Source organism: Natator depressus, chromosome 7 (assembly GCF_965152275.1).
Source record: "Natator depressus isolate rNatDep1 chromosome 7, rNatDep2.hap1, whole genome shotgun sequence".
NCBI classification, from domain to species: domain Eukaryota; kingdom Metazoa; phylum Chordata; order Testudines; family Cheloniidae; genus Natator; species Natator depressus.
The window spans coordinates 48,917,122-48,934,862 of record NC_134240.1 but is presented as its reverse complement, the minus strand read 5'-3'; the positions used below and the strand labels follow the sequence as shown (position 1 = coordinate 48,934,862).

The following is a 17,741-nucleotide window of genomic DNA, read 5'->3' as shown; positions in this document are numbered from 1 at the left end:
AAAGCAAGATCCAGGCAAGGTCACTCCCTGGCTGGTGAAGGGGCAGGAGGATGGGCAGGGAGCCCAAATATGCGCTTCCCCCTTTCTCACATCCGAAGAGTCTTTGAAACATGTTTAAAAGAGACGGGGCTCTTGTAATGTTTATTGTCCCAGGGCGGTACTCCAACCTGCTGCTACCTGCACAGCTCAAACCATCCTTCAGAGGGCTCCCTCCCTGGTGGGTCTGGGTCGAGTCCTCCAGCCCAGCAAAACTCTCCCTAGCAGCTCAGAGACCCTAGTGGATATGGATTTACTGAATTCAGTAATCAAACTATAAGACCTGGTTCATATCCAGTCACCTCTGGAACCTGTTACACTGTGTGGTGGGTGACTTGTATTCTCACCAGGGTTCAGCCTCAAACATCTCACCCCGAACAACCTCAGAGTTCATTCCGTTGTGGCTGGATTTTGGAAGTGGGCTTCTGTTTCCTTCTGAAGAATGCAAGCTTGTCTCTTCTTTCCCCAGGAAGCGGTGCAGTTGGTGAAGGTTCTGCAAAACCTGGATCCCCCAATCTGCATTGATGGGCACACCGTAATTGTGAACCTAGCCACAGGAAAAAGAAGGTGAGAGAAGATGAGAGGCAATGCTATCCAGTGTACGACGGGCTGTGGTGCCTTAGTCTTTCCAGTTGGGGCCACATTATCATACTTGGATGCCTAAAGCTTAAGCACCCAAATAGCTCACAGGTGCCTGGATAGGTAATTAGGTACCTTCCCAGAAGTTTAAGAGGGTAACTTTAGTCATCCAAGTTTGACAAGGTGACTTGGGTGTCTGAAAAACAAATGGCAAGAGTCCTAGTCCAGTGGTTCTCAGCCTTTCCAGACTACTGTTCCCCTTTCAGGAGGCTGGATTGTCTTTCATACCCCAAGTTTCACCTCACTTAAAAATACTTGCTTACAAAATCAGGCATGAAAACGTGTCACAGCACGCTATTACTGAAAAATTGCTTGCTTTCTCATTTTTATCATATACAAATAAAATTAATCAATTGGAGTATAAATATTGTATTTACACTTCAGTGTATAGTATATAGAGCAGCATAAATAAGTCATTTGTATGAAATTTTAGTTTGTACTTTGCTAGTGCTTTTTCTGTAGCCTGTTGAAAACTGGGCGAATATCTAGATGAGTCGATGTAACCCCTGGAAGATCTATGTGAAGGCATACCCCTGGTTGAGAACCACTGTCCTAGTCAAGTGGCCTTTAAAGTTGGTGTCCACTGACCAGTTCCCATTTCCTGGGGGTTAGGAGATGGGGCTTTGGCATTTCCGAGGGTACTGGGGGCAAGGTTATCCAGTTCAATACATTGCTTGTACCCAGAGACTTTGCTGAGTCAACAACTTTCCTGGAGTTGGAATGACCCCCCACATCTGACAGAGGAGCAGCCCCGCAGACCCATGGTGGCTATAATATGACCTCTGGCATGTGGGTTGAGAGGACTTTCCTCTTCTCTTTGTGGCCCTGCTGGTCTTCTCGAAGATGCTGAGGTTAAAATGAAGCTAACCTAGTTTTAATTAGAAAATTCTGTTTCTCTCTCACTAGAAATGACTACGGGGAGCAGGCCAACAAACTCTACTACAACCCGGTAGGTCTGCACCAGTGCTGCATCTTGGAGTGACTTACCTGTAGCTAGCAAAAGGGGCTAGTTGTGATTGTCGTCATCTGTGCCGTTGGCTATGATTGCACTCACGCTGAAGGGGAAATTGGGCTGCTGGTGCCCAGCAGGGGGACTGGGCTTTCCTTTGCCAGACCGCTTCCTTTGAATGGCCAAAAACTCCCCGAGTTGAAGGCAGAACACTAAGCCAAGGGCGAAACTTACATTTTGCTCTGCTCTGCTCCAAACTCCTAGGCATTGCAACATGCACCGTTCAGTCTATAACACTGTGGTCAGACCTTCAGTACCTAGGGCAGAGGGGTTCAGGGAAGACACTTGAAGGGATCGAATAGTCTGGCTTGTATTGGCCAGTTCACACTTATTGAGCATAGGGCATACCATATTATATTATGGCTTTCCCACAATTCTGTCCACTTGGCTCACTCTTGTCAAGATATATATATATATCCTACAATACTCCGCAAAGCTAAACGTAGCTTTTGACATTAGCAAAGAAAAAGCCTGTCAAAGACAAAATACATTCATTCTACGTTGGAGGACAAGTACCTTCACAGGCAACTGGTTTCAAATGTAGTGTCCAGAAGAGACATAAGGACAGGTACAGAACAGTAAGCTAATGGATTGGTGCAAACAGGTGTGTTGGATCATCAGAGATGTATAAAGTGATTTGTAAGCTGTAAGCAAACGTGCTATAAATGTAAGTGGTTTGGGGGTTTATTTCAAAGCACCTCCTGTGTAAGGTGAACTGAGCATACTGCGAGAAACCACCTCCCAGAAGAATTGTAATCATGTTAACTCTTTCCTTGTAGAGTCCATGGCTGGAAGGAACCATTGTGATCATCTAGTCTGACTAATGCAACTATCTTCTTTACTAGTCTACAGTTCACACAACAGAAATTCAGTAGCTTTTGTATTGTTCTGCTTAGCCAATTTCCTGTCCAAGGACAAAGTTTGCTGAACTTGTTGTTGCCTGTACTCTGAAATGCCTTCACAGAGTTAATCAGTCTCTCTTGGCTTATGTCTATTAATCAATACTTGTCTCATTATCTGCCATAACTTCAGAAAAGTACTTACCCGTAAGAGCCTTTTAAAAAAACAGCTACAGACAATCCAAGGTGGGGGCAGGATCTCTTCTGTATGGCATGGGGAAGATGGGATGTGGAATGTTCTCTGTGTACAGCACAGGTTGGAGATCACTGTGTATGTTGAACTGGGGCCCTTTTCAAAGCCTACCGAAGTAAATGGGTCTTTCTCTTGACTTCAGTGGGCTTTGGATCAGGCCTTGGGAGAGTACATCTGTCCCCTTATTAGAGGAAAAGCGATGCCGGCTCTTCCTCCATTTGAAGTGGCTGAAGGCATGTCACCCTGCATTCTTGGAGCCCATGTGAGAGAGGAGTGCTTGCCAGATAGTCTCCTTTTGTGACCTGTGTCTAAACAGCTCTCTTGTTCCAGGGCAAAAGGGGCATGAGGGACAGGAGAGGTGCCGAATCGCAGAGACACAGCCGAGCGCAGTGTAAGGCTAAGCTCTACCTTTTACAGTGGATTCTCTTCTTCTTTATAGGTGCTTAAAGGAGCACTGTCAACTTGAAATCAATCAACTTTTTAAGAGCTGAAAGTAGGCTCTGGTCCTACTCTCGCCTCTCAGTTCCCCTACCAGTTTTGTTGGGTTTACAATCACATTGTCCTGTTTTATTATGGTTTTTCTCTCCCCCTTGCTGTGTGTAAAAGACCCACACGGACAGGGGAAACCAACTGATTGTACAAGGAAAGTAGCAAAACTGACTGTACACAGTCAATCATCCAGTGTAAAAAATAGAGAAATATTTCCCCCTGATCTCTTTTAGTTACAGGAATTGTATGGGAGGGTTGTACAAATAGCATGTAAAAAATTGTACTTCTGTGTGGCATTGACTGTCCTTACTTGTGACATCTCAGATCACTGTTACTGATGGTGATTAGAGAGAAAAAAAATTCTTCATATTCCTTGATGTGCCTGCCTGAGACCTTTGATAGCACTTTGTGTGCAGCCCGTTTCATGGGCGCCCCGTAGGATCAGTGTTTCCCCTCCTGTTTCTGAGCGGCTTTCATTGTAGAGGCACACCTTGTCAAGTAGGGGCAAGGACAGGTTCTCAAACCACTTTTAAGTCATTCTTTTGAAACTGACCAGATTTCAGCTTGTCTGTGTCCCTTTAAATGAAATCAGCTGGTGGTCTCAGTCCAGGTGCCAGTGGGCAGATGCCTGCATTGCATTAACTGGCACCACCAGAGTCGGAGCTGGATGGGTCATGAAAACGAATTCATCTTCTCGGCCTTAGAGGAGTGAAAGATATTGGCAGAGCAGTGTGGGGAAGCTTGCACTGTATGTGCTCTGTGGAGAGAGGGCTTCCATCTCCGGGGCTGGTCGTCCTTCCACCAGCTCAATATTTGCGCACACCTGTATTTTTGTAAAAGTTTCTCCTAGGGCGAATCTGATGTTGGCTCTTCTCTCTTCCCATTTAGCTCCGTCAGATGTGTCCACTTTCATCTATGATCCTGACACTGGGAACTACTATGACCCTATAGCTGGGTTATACTACGACCCCAAGACACAGGTGAGTGGGTAGGCAGGGGAGTATACACCTAGCTGGTTTTATAGCAGGTTGTGTGAACTCTCCTCTAAGAAGCACATTTCACAGTGTTGGTGCCGCTTTCCCCTGTGGAGTCAGATGGTGCAGTTGAAGGAGGTCTGGGATATGGGAATACAGATTGGGCTTTATTTCCACGTCCTGTCCCCTGCTTAGTGCCCCTGAAAGTTCAAGAAGCTCTGCCTTCCCAGGAGAGTCCACAGCACTGACTTGGTGGGAGGAGAGATTTGGAACTGATTGGATTCACGTTGGTTCAGTTAACTCACTAAAGCAGCGATACTCAGACCTCAGGGGTTCAGGAGCCGAATTAGTGATCGACATTACCCAAAAGAGCCACAGTCGTGTGAATTCATTGTTTCATTTACTATAGTATTATATAGTCATACTTAAACAGTATGACGGGGAAAATATTTAGTTTTTAATCCAATCTTTCTAATCTGTCTAATTCTTGCAGCAAAATGACTGACCAAGTATTATTTTATTAACTACAATTGATTAATAACATAGTAAAAGCATCCTGATTGGTTAATAACTTAGACTGGTTAATAATGAAATCACACAGTGTTTCAATATCACGTGCTGCAAAGAATCGCAGGAGACATGTTAAAGAGCCACTTGCGACTCCTGAGCCTCAGTCGGAGTATCACTGCTCTAAAGGGTGCTTCGCTCCAGCCTATGCTCTTCCCTGTCCCCTAGAGTCCCACCTCAGAGGTCTGTGTCCCTGCTTTGTTCATCAGACATGCCATAGGCAGAGTGCCCTTGCTGGACCTCACCGGAGACTGAAAGCACATGACTGCCACCATTATGTGATGGACAGTGAAAACCAAGCTTTATCTTTGGTCTTCTCGCTCGCTCCGTCTTCTGGCTGTACGGCTGAGCCATTGTTGTGTCCATAGAGCCTAGAGTGCTAGCTACAGTCCTGCTGGGAAAGCGCTATCCAGAGCAGGTCTTCCCAACCCCATGGAGGGCTGTTTACCCACGGACAGTAGCCATCAGCGTCCTGTGGCTGTGGCCAGGGTTACTGTGCCATAGACTCCCCGCCCCCGTTCCAGCCAAGTCCACAGTACCACTCCCACTGTCTCATTTTCCTTCGGTCCCTTTGCCCTTGCAATCTCTTTCCTTTGCTGTCTCCATCTCATCAGTCTAATGCTGGGATCCAGGCGTTTGCTTTTCACTAACTTTCTTGCACACACTCCATTTCAGAAACAAGTCACAGTGGGCCAAGAAGCAGAGTCATCCCCTACGAACGGCCGGGGAAGGAGGCATGGGAGCCATGAAAGGACAAGCGAAAGGAAGGAGACATCTAGCAGGGACAGAAAGGAGAGAGGCAGAAGTACTTCAGTGAAGGTAAATCGTCTCTGTGATCAGAATGGTCCAGTGTCTAAGGCCCGGCAGCTGAGCTGTGAAGAAGGAGCTAAGAGGGGCTCTCCTGAAGGTCTAGGAGGGAGAACAGGGGCAGTGAAAGAGCAGAAGAGTCACTGCAGAGTGTGGGTTCTCCACCTGAGAGTCACGACCACCCTCCCGTTCTTTATGGCGAGATCGCAGCCTTAGGGTGGGAAGTTGAAGCTAGACAAATTCAGACTGGAAATAAGGCGTACGTGTTTTAACGGGGAGAGTCATTTGCCATTGGGACAGTTTGCCCAGGGCCTTGGTGGATTCTCCATCCCTGACCATTTTTAACTCAAGACTGGCTGTTTCTCTAAAAGCTCTGTTCCAAGAACGACTGTGGGGCGTTCTCTGGCCTGTGTTCTCCAGGAGGTCAGACTAGATGAGCACAATGGTCCCTGCAGGCCCTGGAGTCTAGGAATCTTTTGTAACCCATAGGCCCCTAATGCCAAAGGCATCTGGGCATCATAACAGAACTTCCACCAAAATCCCCATGGTACATAAAGACAACATGCCAGCAAATGTATCTCTGCGTCCCGCCCAATTGCATGCCCTGAGCAACCAGCCCATATCCCCAAACCACACATGGACAGGAGAGCCCGGCAGCAGTCCTGGGCTGGAGGGAGGAGGGGACAAACTCTTCAGCCGGTTCAGGCAGAGCTTAGATCGTAAGCTGTTTGGGGCTGTCAAGGTTCCTTCCCCACTCTGAACTCTAGGGTACAGATGTGGGGACCTGCATGAAAACCTCCTAAGCTTACTTTTAGCAGCTTAGGTTAAAACTTCCCCAAGGTACAAACTATTTTATCTTTTGCCCTTGAACTTTCGCTGCCATCACCAAACATCTAACTGGTTTTATTTTATTAGGAAAGAGCCCATTTGGAAACGTCTTTCCCCACAAAATCCTCACCAAAACCTTGCACCCCCCTTCCTGGGGAAGGTTTGGTAAAAATCCTCACCAATTTGCATAGGTGACCACAGACCCAAACCCTTGGATCTTAAGAACAATGAAAAAGCATTCAGTTTCTTAAAAGAAGAATTTTAATAGAAGAAAAAGTAAAAAGAATCACCTCTGTAAAATCAGGATGGTAAATACCTTACAGGGTAATTAGATTCAAAACATAGAGACTCCCTCTAGGCAAAACCTTAAGTTACAAAAAGACACAAAGGCAGGAATATCCATTCCATTCAGCACAGCTTATTTTCTCAGCCATTTAAACAAACAGAATCTAACGCATATCTAGCTAGATTACTTACTAAGTTCTAAGACTCCATTCCTGTTCTGTCTGAGTTCTGCCTGTCTTTCATGTTACTTTTGTTTTTCCTCAGCCTCAAATCTGGCTAATTCCAGCTTTTGTTGAACTGTGGAGTCTGTCATCCTAACCTCTCTGTTTTTAACTAACTTTATACCCGAGAATTAGAAAGAAAACAAAAAAAACCTTGGCTTGTAAAATTTTGCTGTGCTGTAATATGATACCTATATTCTCTGATAGTGATTGTCAGCCTACAGAAAAATCCTAAAAAAACCAAACCAACAGCAACAACCAAAAAAAACAAACAAAATAAACCCTAACACCTTTGTCTCCAGGCAAATAGGCAGAAAACCCCTCTGGTTGCTTTTAGGTAAAAAAAAAAAAAATCATCTTTGTGTCTGTGAAGACTGGTGAATTTCCCTGCAGGAGGTTAACTACCCTGCCTTTAGGTAGAGAAAACTCCAGCTCACAAAAGACAATTCCCTTTTCTCTCTGGTCTGGCCCCAAAGCAGAGAAAAAAACTCTGCTTTCAGTTGGAAACCTGCTTTCCAGCAGCCCAAAGGAAAAAAAAATTCTCTTTTAAAATCTGTGCTTCTGGTTCAGAAAATCTCAAATTGATCTCAAAATGATTTCAAGTTAATCCCACCGCTGTGCCACCATGTCAAGGTTCCTTCCCCACTCTGAACTTTAGGGTACAGATGTGGGGACCTGCATGAAAACCTCCTAAGCTTACTTTTACCAGCTTAGGTTAAAACTTCCCCAGAAAAAAGGGGGTAAGATTTGGGAGGATTTTGGGGGGAAAGACGTTTCCAAACGAACTCGTTCCTAATAATAATAATACCGGTGTTAGACGTTTGGTGGTGGCAGTGAAAGTCCAAGGGCAAAGGGTAAAAGAGTTTGTACCTTGGGGAAGTTTTAACCTAAGCTGGTAAAAGTAAGCTTAGGAGGTTTTCATGCAGGTCCCCAAATCTGTACCCTAAAGTTCAGAGTGGGGAAGGAACTTTGACAGGGGCAGGCATCCTTTTTTACTGTTCTGTACAGCACCTAGAACAGTGGGGCCCCGAATCTGGACTGTGGCCCCCAAGTGCTATTGCAGTACGAACAGTTGTTAACCTCTGTGCCCAGAGGGGAGCTGCAATATGGAACCAGCTGGCAGCCGTGATCAGAGAAACATACGTAGGCAGGCTGTGTTTGGCACAGCACTGAGCACACGGGGTTTGATCCTGACTGTGGTCTCTGGGAGCTACTGTAACAAAATGCCAGCAAGAAGGGGAAAGATGGGCATGGGGGTTTTGACATGAGTGCAGCCAGAAACCGCTCTCCTCCTCTCCTGTCCTTACCGTGCTGTAGTGCACCTGTGGGAGAGAGCTGCTCCCTGAACAGGGAACACTCTGAAGGCAGATTACGCAGCTCTGTTGCTGACGAGCACAGTGGGCGCTCAGCATCTTCCCTCACTTTGAGTTCAGTACAGCAGGTTGCATAGTCCTCTGGGACTGAAGGTGTCTGAATGGGTAATCCTACTCTTGTCATGCTCCCAGACCCCAGCCTGCCTGTAGCAGGGACACGCAGCTGCTGTCACTATTGCAATGGACTGATCCAGCAGAAAGTGCTCAACAAACTGGTGGGGAGGGAGGGGTTTCATGGAGAACTGCTGCTGCTGTGTCAGACTCCAAGGACATTACCTCTGGGGGGGACACAGCCTCTGCTGAGCCCAGAGAAGGTGTGTCTGCAACATTAAACCCTTCCGTCCTTCCACTGACTGACTGTCAGGGATGCTCGCTAAGTGAGTTCCCAGCCGCTCTTTGGAGACTCTCACTTTGCTCTCCGGGGCACTGTTGGTTTAACTGCCGATCTTGGATGTTTCAGAATGAATTTGTAGAGGAGAAGCCCCCTGTGGAAGACATCTTTAAAAAACCATTGCCTCCCATAGCGAAGAAGGAAGAGAGCTCAGCCCCGGTAAGACGCTCCGTAGCGTGTGTTGCTGTTTGGCTTGTTAGTGGTGAAAAATTAAACTAGATAGAATCTTGACCTGATCCTCTATTGAGCTTTCCTGGCACAAACCCCATTGCTTCAGGGTATGGAGTGCAGAGGAATGCAGCCGGGGGTCCCTCCATTTGCACAAAGACCCCAAAGCCTTGGCCCCCTCCTTCTCCTCCTCTCCCCACCCCCCCATGCTGTGTGCTTAGCTTTATGCAGACTTCTGATGGAGTGGGGTTGGAGGCTGCTGTCTCTGCACCTGGCATCTCTTTAGCTCCCCCTTGATTTACACCCTGGCTTTAGGATGACTCCTGCTTCTGGTGCTCATCAGCCAGAGAAAGGAACGTTCAGAGAACTGCAGAGGTTTTTTTTGGTTTTGTTTAACTCAGAACTTGTTTTGCTCAAGATTCGTGGACCAGAGAGGTCTGTAGCCAACACTCAGGAATCTCACCCACCCTTCCCTCTTTTTAAGGTCTTGGGAAATCCAGGGAGAGTGACACTGCAACTGGCATACAGGAAAGAGCCATCCTGCTGCACACCCCATCCCTAGTCCCTCCTGACTTGGAGAGGCAATCCCCTGTGCTTAAATATATGGCTGGGTGGCTAATGGCCAGGCACCCCATCTTGGGAATACAGGGGACATTTGACTACTTAGCTGCTAGCTTCCTTCCATGTGGTGCCCATGCTGCTGAAATGCCACCCCCTTCTCCTCAGGCAGAGACTGAGGTGGGAATATCACATGAGGCAGCAGGGCCTGGCAGGGCGGAACAGACTTGGGGTTGCAAAGTGGCATTATCCTCTGCTGCTCTGTCTGCAGCCCAAGGTAGTGAACCCTCTGATAGGGCTCCTGGGCGAGTATGGAGGAGACAGCGACAACGAGGAGGAGGAGGAAGAGGAGGTGCAATCGCAGCCGCCACAGCCGCCCCATCTGCCGAGGCAGCGGGAGGAGCAGCCCAGGAAGCCTGACTTTGACGAGGACAAGCTGACCGACTGGAATAAGCTGGCCTGTTTACTGTGCAGGAGGCAGTTCCCCAATAAGGAAGTGCTGATCAAGCATCAGCAACTCTCCAACTTGCACAAGGTACTGGAGGGCCTATGGGGGCCCCAGCTAGTCCCACTCTTCGGGGCTGCAATTGACTTAGCCTGTGATTTGTGAGGGAAGGGGAAGGAGTTGGGTGCGTGGAATTGATCGGATGCTGTCTCAGTAGCCCGCAGTGCCTCTCTGTTCAGAGCCTTTGTGTGTGGACAACATGTATGGATGCTCTGTAACTAGCTGAAGTGAGGTATTATGGGCTGCAGAACCCAGCAGGCTAACAGGAGCATTCTCTCCCATGGATTCCTGAGGAGAGTTGTGTGCCTTTACACCTGGGACATAGTGTGAAGATGAGGTATGGAAAGTCATCAGTGCTGTAGGGTGGTTATTGGCTAACCTGCCTCAGCAAGATGGGGCGCTAAAGGGATAAGGCTGAGCATACCTGTCCTGTGATGTGCTACCAGCTAGTTCTCTGATGGGGTGGATGAAGGGAGCCTGCTGTTGGGTGATATGGATTCCTGGCTGGGTACTTCTGAGAGTGTTCCATACAAACTAGCACTCACTACCTGAATCTTTAGACACTATTTTCTACACACAGCGACACAGTTCAGGGTGTGGGGTGGGCCACAGAGGGGGATGCAGGCAGAGTTGCAGAGACAGAAGCGAGGACAGTACCTGCCTGCGTTCTGCACAGCTTCAGCCAGCTCACTTCAGTAAGTACAAATTCACATGCTCTCTGAACACAAAAGGCTATCAAGCAGTGACAGTGATTCTATGCTCTACAGCTTTGCTGGGAAGAGAAAGGAAAGACATCTGACTGTCCAAGGGCAGGAACCAGTGCATGGATATTAAATGAGTTGTGAAAGCAGCAATGCTGAGCAGCGTGGGAGGTTATGGCCTAATGTATGCAGTTCAGGCAGGAGGTCACAGGTTAAGTTTGTTTGGGCACAAAATCAAAGATCAAATCATCTAGATTCAATCCATGATTCCAGCTGTTTGCTTTCTCCACTGACAGAGACTTCTGCTTTCCTCCCTCCAGCAAAACCTGGAGATTCACAGGAAGATCAAACGATCCGAGCAAGAGCTGGCATATCTGGAGAGGAGAGAGCGAGAGGTGTGTGCGTGTGGGGGTGGGGAGGCTTTAGCTCAGCACGCTACCTCTGTCACCCTGCCGAAGCAGGATCCTGCGCTAGCCCACAGCCAACCCCCAGTGTTCACTCGCCCCCACCATGCACATGTTGTAAGCATCCAGAGTTCAGCCTGCAAACCATGTGCAGTCTGGGGAGTCTTATGCTGTGGCCCTTGGTACAAAGGTATGACCTTAGAGATGAGTATGTCGGCCAGACGACAGCCTGAGTCTGCTGTTCCTCTCAAATGGCTCTGGGCATGGCCTTGGTGTGGTGCTGTCCTTGCAAAAAGAGGAGGTTCCAACGGGAGCTGGTGGGATGTTCAGGGTACCCTAACTTGTATGGAAAATTAGTGCAGCTGTCGAGTGGCTTAAATAAAGGCATGTAAATATTGGGTATCTTCCTGGTTAGCGAGAAGTAGCACCACATTTAGTGAAAAAGCTGTTTACCTGCAAATCAACATGTTTTAGTGGTTTCCGACCAATGAGAATCAGCCTCTCTTTAGGGCAATAACTGAAGTACGGATGCAAAACATGATTAAAATCGACGGGTTACATCAAGGCTTGAAATCACTGATTTCAATTGCTTTGATTTCCATCAGCCCACCTGGATGTAAAGTGGTTCTTGTTTCACCAGCACTCTGTGCCTTACAGGGCTCCCTGCAGGCTGCCCCTGTGCTCATGTGAGCTGGAGCATTCCAGTCTGTGAAGCAGGGGCCAGCACACACCCTACGGAGCGTGGGGAGCAGCAGGAGTTTGGTGTCTGCAATGCTGGAGGGGTGGCTGATGTCCATATTCCTCCCTCCCCATCCAGTGTCATCCACAGCTTAAGCTCCGGTCTGATCCCAAGTGGGCTGGATGCTGGACTTGCTGGGAGCAATGTTGTGACATGGTGAGGGAGGCCCCGTGGAATGGTGCCAGACACAGGGCTATAAAAGCCTTCTATTTATCCAGCAGTCAGTCAGTAGGCCAAGAAAGCAGCTCTTCAGCTGCTGGCTTAGAGTATCAGACAGTAAGTGGCTGTGTCTGCTAGCTTGGCTCTCTGCCCTGCTCAGGAAAGGGAAGGGGCTGGATCCAATGTATCTCTTCTATCTCAGGGATCTCTTATGTTGATCTCAATCATTAGAATGGGGTTACTCCCAGGATAGACTGGAGTGAGAAATGCCTGCCCCTGGAGTCAGGAGATGAGATCAAGGTGGTGGGCAACTCCAGCCTCTTCTGTTCTACCCCAGCTGGTCAGTTACTCCGTTCAAAGCATGTGACAATTTTCAGAGCCCCCATCAGCCTTGGGACATGGATTTGCAGGGCTGCAGCTCCACCTTTGCACTGTTAGGACAGGAGCCCTAGACGTGCCTCTAAAATAGTTTAATTGTGATGTCAGAGGTTGCTTAGGCCCTGCTGGAGTCCAGCTGCAAACCCTGCCAGAGAGCTCTAGCCCACCCCGGCTCCCCTGCCCCACACTCCAGACTGCCCACAGATGTGATTTGGATGCAAACCAGGCTGGTAGAGCCCAGCTGTACACAGGGTATCAGTGCAGGTGACTGACAATGGGCCAAGCTTGCAGGCCTGTTTAATCCCAGGGGGCTTGGACTCAATTCCTTGGTTGCATTGCCCAGCTGATGATATATCAGTGCTTCCAGCCAAGCTACATGTGCGTAAGGATGCCAGTCTGAGAGGCTCTCCACCAACCCAGCCACATGGCTAGAACATGTCATGGTTAGCCTGGTCTGATGGTGGGGCGGCTGAGAGGACAAATATTCCAGGCCATAGGACCGGCTGTGATCTGTACCCACAAGCAGCAGCTGTTGATTCTCTCGCAGGACAGTTGGGCTGTACAGAGGCTATTCGTGCAGGCTGAGAGAGAGCGAGAAGAGCTGGCCACAGTAAGGTGGCAGCCAGGGAGGTGCAGCAAGGCAGGCCAGAAGATTTAACCATGGCAGAGCTCTGTCACCCAGCAGCCTGGATTGGGAGGAGCATGCAGAGCTCTGCCAGTGCAGCTCAGTCCTGACCTGCAGCCCCCTGTTATTCCAGTCCTGGGCCCCCTTCTCAGCATTATTGATCGATACAGCCCATCGCCCATACTGTTCTGGTCTTAGACTTGCACCCTGCCCCATAGTATCTCTGCCCATACATCTCTGCAGCTGAGTGAGGGGGCCCTTCTGAGCAGGCCCCCTGCTCTGTAATTGTGCCCAGATTGCCAAGTGGTTTAGCGCAGGAGGCCCAAGTCCCCAAGCACCGGACTGGAGGTTGAACTGAGGGAAGGGCTAGCGAAGGAGCTGCCAGGAGCATTCTGGCCCCAGGTGCCGCATGTTGATAGTTCTCTGTGCACTGAGCAGCAGTTCCAGCTGATCCCTGGGAATCCCAGAAGGACAGTCCCATCTATTAGCTTTGTTGGGCCACATGCAGTATGCTACTTTAACCCACTGGTGAGTGTGTACCAGGTCCCCCTTTGTGCCTGCTCCCCAGAATCCAGCTCTCTTGTCTAATAAACAAAATCTTCCCTGGGGTTGGTCCCAGCTACCTGAGAGCCTTTTTCCCTCCCCGACAGAGGGATGTTTGTGAGTGTGGGAAACTGAATTTCCACAGGACCAGACCCAGACTGTGGAACTCATGCCACAAAAGCGGCGCTGGGGCCTGGCTGCCCTCAGAACGAAGGGCAATGACTTATTGAGGAAAAGCTGTATTCTGCAAACATATCGCCCTGCTCACTAACCAGGCGTCTCCCCGCAGGCTGGAAGGGAAGGAGGGCAGAGAAGATGACTCTTTTGTGGCTTTACAAATACTTGGAGGCAATTGGGTCTTACGGTGATGGGGAGCACGTCAATTACCTAGACTGCTGCTCCCCGTGGAGCTGCAGGCAGGGCAGTGACTCAGTCATAGCTTCTCTACTAATGCTAACTCTCTTCTGCTCACTCTAAAGGGGAAGATTAAAGACAAGGGAAATGACCGGAGAGAGAGATTCCAGCGCCTGGACTCACCAGAGAGAAAACGACTGAAGGAGGCCTGGGACTCTGAGAGGTACCAGCTGCTCTTCCACCTCCTTCAGGGCATCCGGGACTCCTCAGAGCTGCTGGTGCTGTCAGCAGCTGGGTGCGCCAGACTGTCACGTTGTGTGTAGTTGGAGGAGATGAGGCCAGCAGGGCAGCCGGAGAAGGGGGGGAAGGGTTGGACAGCTGGCTGCATTCTCTGTGTAAAGCAACGTGGAGTTTTAGCCTTTCATGAATTTTCTGACCTTTCAGTGGCCTCGATGCCAATTGTACAGTGGGGCCCTTTAAAATGAGCAACATGTGCTGGCAGGGGAGGGGGGATTTAAAGCTGGGACCAGATCCTTGCTGGTGAAGAGAGGAGCCTGGCTACCCTGTTCCTAGGAAGTTGGGAGCCAGGTATCTGGGGCAGGTGAGTGTCCCTTCCCAGGCTCCTCGGGGGATGTTGTTCCAACTGGTTCTCTCCTTGTCCTCCTGTCTGTAGTTTGGAATGGCAGAGAGAGAGAAGGGAGCAGAACAGGCTGTAGGAGGAGGAGGAGCAGGGCCATGTTTTCATCTGCTCCAGCTGAGACAGACACACTTCGCATTTTTCCTTCTCAGTCAGAGTGGCTGAACAAAGAGAGCACTGCCTGTGCTTGGGGCACAGCGCCATGGTGTGTCTGCAGGTGCCAAGGCATCCTAGGCAGAATAAAGCCCTTGGGTTTGCTAGGCTGGCTTAAAAGTGACCTTCAAAGAGGAGAAATGGGTTTGTGCTCCATGTTTCTTTTTGATATGTGAAGGTTTGGAAGGAGGCTTTTCCCTGTGTGTTTTGTGGATCAGAAAGTCAGGTCTTTGTCTTCTCCGTTCTTCCTGGAAGAGATTAGATGACTGGAGAATTTACTGTGTGTGTGAAAGCATAGATACCTAAAAAGTGGAACCTGACTGAAAGGAGAAGTGATTGTTGTTCAGACTGTTGAAAGCTGTTTGTTCTTGCTAATGACCAGTGAGAACAGTTGAAAGAAAAGCTCTCCTTGTTAAAAATTGGACACCTTTACCCCTTCAGCTCAAATCTGAGAGTGTGATCCCAATTCCTCCCGGCTCAGTGTTCAGAAGAAAAGCTCCAGCAAGAAAGGAGGGGCCAGACTTCCCATTCCTGATATTTCCAAAGTTTATATATAAAAACCAAACCCTGTATGTATACGCGTGTGTACGTAAAACTTTTCAGGCCTTCTTTGGGTATCTTAAAGAATATATTGTTAAGGATACGCACCCATTTCCCCTCCCACTCCCCTGCAGATCACCTTGAAGCTGGACTTCAGGAGCTACATTTTCCAAAATGTGCCTGAATTATGCATGCATAATGCACCATAGTGAACCCAAAATAAGCCTCAAACAGCATGTTTCATGCACGCAATATGGGAGCATCTTTGCAAAAAGCCTTGATGTTATCCAAGGTGCAATCAATTCTGTGTTGAAAATCCATGGTACCATGTTGGAAAATAGAATAAAGCGATGTGTATGGATACTTATAGTTGTTTTCTTTTTGTAGTGACTATAACCCTGTGAGTAAAGCAAGAATCGATAGTAATAACAAAGGAAGCCGCATGTTGCAGGCTATGGGCTGGAAGGAAGGCTCAGGACTGGGACGCCAGCAGCAGGGCATGACATCGCCAGTAGAGGTGAAACACCTTCCTTTCCTTTTAAAATCAGATAGTACAATCCTGAATTTGGTAGCATTTCCCATGCCCATCTGAAAGAAATGTGGGGGTAGGGGATCCGCCTGGTGAGATCAGAATCGTGCACAGCTTCTGAAAGAGGGAAATAGCCCCTATTCATAGATTTGTACCATTCAAAGCCAGATGAGACCATTACATCCTTTGGTCTGACCCCCTGTATAGCACAGGCCCTGAAATTTCACTCTCGTTCACTTGCATTGAGCCCAATCGCATGTGCCCGTGGTGCTTGACAAGTACAGTGGAGGGAGTCATTGCATTTTACCCCTTGCAGTTCAAGCAGTCTCAAATGGCATTTGTTTGAAATAATGTGGGGATTTCTTTGAAATGTTTTGCCTTATGAGACTAGCACGTGAGTAGCTGGCTGCTATATGTGAAATATGTGTGGTATTGTTTACATATGTCACATGGTATTTTTTCTGTCCCCTGAATGGAGGATGTATTTAACTCCCCAACATAGCATGCATTGTGAATTTTGCATGTTCCGATCCAGTGTGTAATTCAAAGCAGATCATCTGAGGCTTGGAATGTAACGCATGTGCTTGAACGCTCATTGTCCCAGGCAGCAAACACACCATTCCCTCTCCAATTCAAACATGGTCAGAAAATGTCCCCAGGTGCTCACTCTGCCCTGGCTGGGAGACCGCTGCCCCCTGCCACTGTAGAAAAGCCAGCTCAGATGAGCCCTGGGAGGCTGACCTGCAAACAAGATTCCTCAGCTCATGACAATCCTGTCAAGCTCTCAAGGAGAAGCTACAAAGGTGGAAGGTCCTCTCCTCCCATTTCATGTTAATACAGGGCCTTGTGCTTCATTCAGCCTCTGGAGACTTGGATCCCTTGGTTGAATTGATCAGACTCTCGGCATCCAAATAACTAGCATTGAAAAGTAAACACAACTCCCACGCTGTGGGAAATATTTAGTTGGGTCGCTCTAGGCAGGCAGTATTGCATAATACAATCACTGGCTCTACGATACTGATCGTTCACAAGGTCAGAATTCAGAGCAAGCTAGGAGAGCCTGTGGGAATCCCATATGATGGGAGAGCAACTGAGAGTTGTGATGTTCAGACAGGTTAATGAGAAAGATTGTGAGATCTGAGATTCAGCCTCTTTTCCTTTGCTCAGTGTCCTCCTCAAATCAAATTGGTTCTGATTGCCTCCATTACTGGCTGTATTACATGCTGCCACTGCCTCTTGTCCGCTCCCACCCATCCTGGTGCTCTGAGCATCGCTGCTTCCTGGATTGTTCCCTCCCCACTGACTGCCCATGCTTTGGAGTCTGTCTTCCTAGATTGTTTGCTGTCTGGCTTTCTTTGTCCACTGCAGCATCAGCAACTCCTCTCAATTCTGTATCCTCTGGGCATGTTAGTGTACCATGTAACCCCTTTTCCAGGTCATTAGTACAGCTGTCAAATAAAGCCAACGCAATCTCCCTGGCAGCCTGTGCTGATGAGGAGAACACAAAGAATTGTGAAAACAAGCTGTCTGTGTTGTTTTCAGGCAGAAGGGCAGAAGAAGGGAGCTGGCTTAGGAACCCAAGGGAAGCCCAGCAAAAGGCAGTCCAATGAAACATACCGGGATGCTGTCAGGAGAGTCATGTTTGCCCGCTACAAGGAACTTGAGTGAATGAAGTGGAATCCCACAAAACCCAACCCTCTCTCTCTTTCTGTGTCATGGTCTCTCTTTGTTTTCAAATTGTTACTGGTTTTGCTGCTAGAATTTTTTTTTAAATAAAATGGAAAATTTGTCAGTGCTGTTTCCTTATCTCCTTCCCCAAAGTCTCTGCTTTAAAAACAAACCTCACTTTGGAACCTTCCCAAGACTTCTCCAGCTGATGACTCCTCATCTCTCCTGGGGCTCGTGCTGCCCTTTGGGTGACTGGCGCAGGACTAGAGTGGCAGAGATGGGCCTAAGTCTCAGTGATACTTCCAGAATGTTGCACACGTGATTTTTTCGCCAGCTCTGCAGACGCAGAGTCACTGTCCTGCAGCAAGA

General features: G+C 48.4%; 1 protein-coding gene across 2 annotated transcripts in view; it reads left to right on the top strand.

The window, feature by feature from the left end:
- RBM6 (RNA binding motif protein 6) overlaps nucleotides 1-17,461 on the top strand; it is a 133,928-nt gene extending 116,467 nt beyond the window's left edge. The window contains exons 12-22 of one of the 2 annotated variants that reach the window (XM_074958358.1): nucleotides 506-603; nucleotides 1,582-1,624; nucleotides 3,107-3,167; nucleotides 4,154-4,245; nucleotides 5,482-5,625; nucleotides 8,781-8,870; nucleotides 9,709-9,972; nucleotides 10,940-11,038; nucleotides 13,971-14,068; nucleotides 15,563-15,692; nucleotides 17,247-17,461. In XM_074958358.1, coding sequence (XP_074814459.1) covers nucleotides 506-603; nucleotides 1,582-1,624; nucleotides 3,107-3,167; nucleotides 4,154-4,245; nucleotides 5,482-5,625; nucleotides 8,781-8,870; nucleotides 9,709-9,972; nucleotides 10,940-11,038; nucleotides 13,971-14,068; nucleotides 15,563-15,692; nucleotides 17,247-17,372 — 1,245 coding nt within the window. In that variant the 3' untranslated portion in view covers nucleotides 17,373-17,461. The remainder of the gene's footprint in view (nucleotides 1-505; nucleotides 604-1,581; nucleotides 1,625-3,106; nucleotides 3,168-4,153; nucleotides 4,246-5,481; nucleotides 5,626-8,780; nucleotides 8,871-9,708; nucleotides 9,973-10,939; nucleotides 11,039-13,970; nucleotides 14,069-15,562; nucleotides 15,693-17,246) is intronic. The other variant, XM_074958359.1, reaches the window with a different exon arrangement.
- Nucleotides 17,462-17,741: the final 280 nt, after the last annotated feature.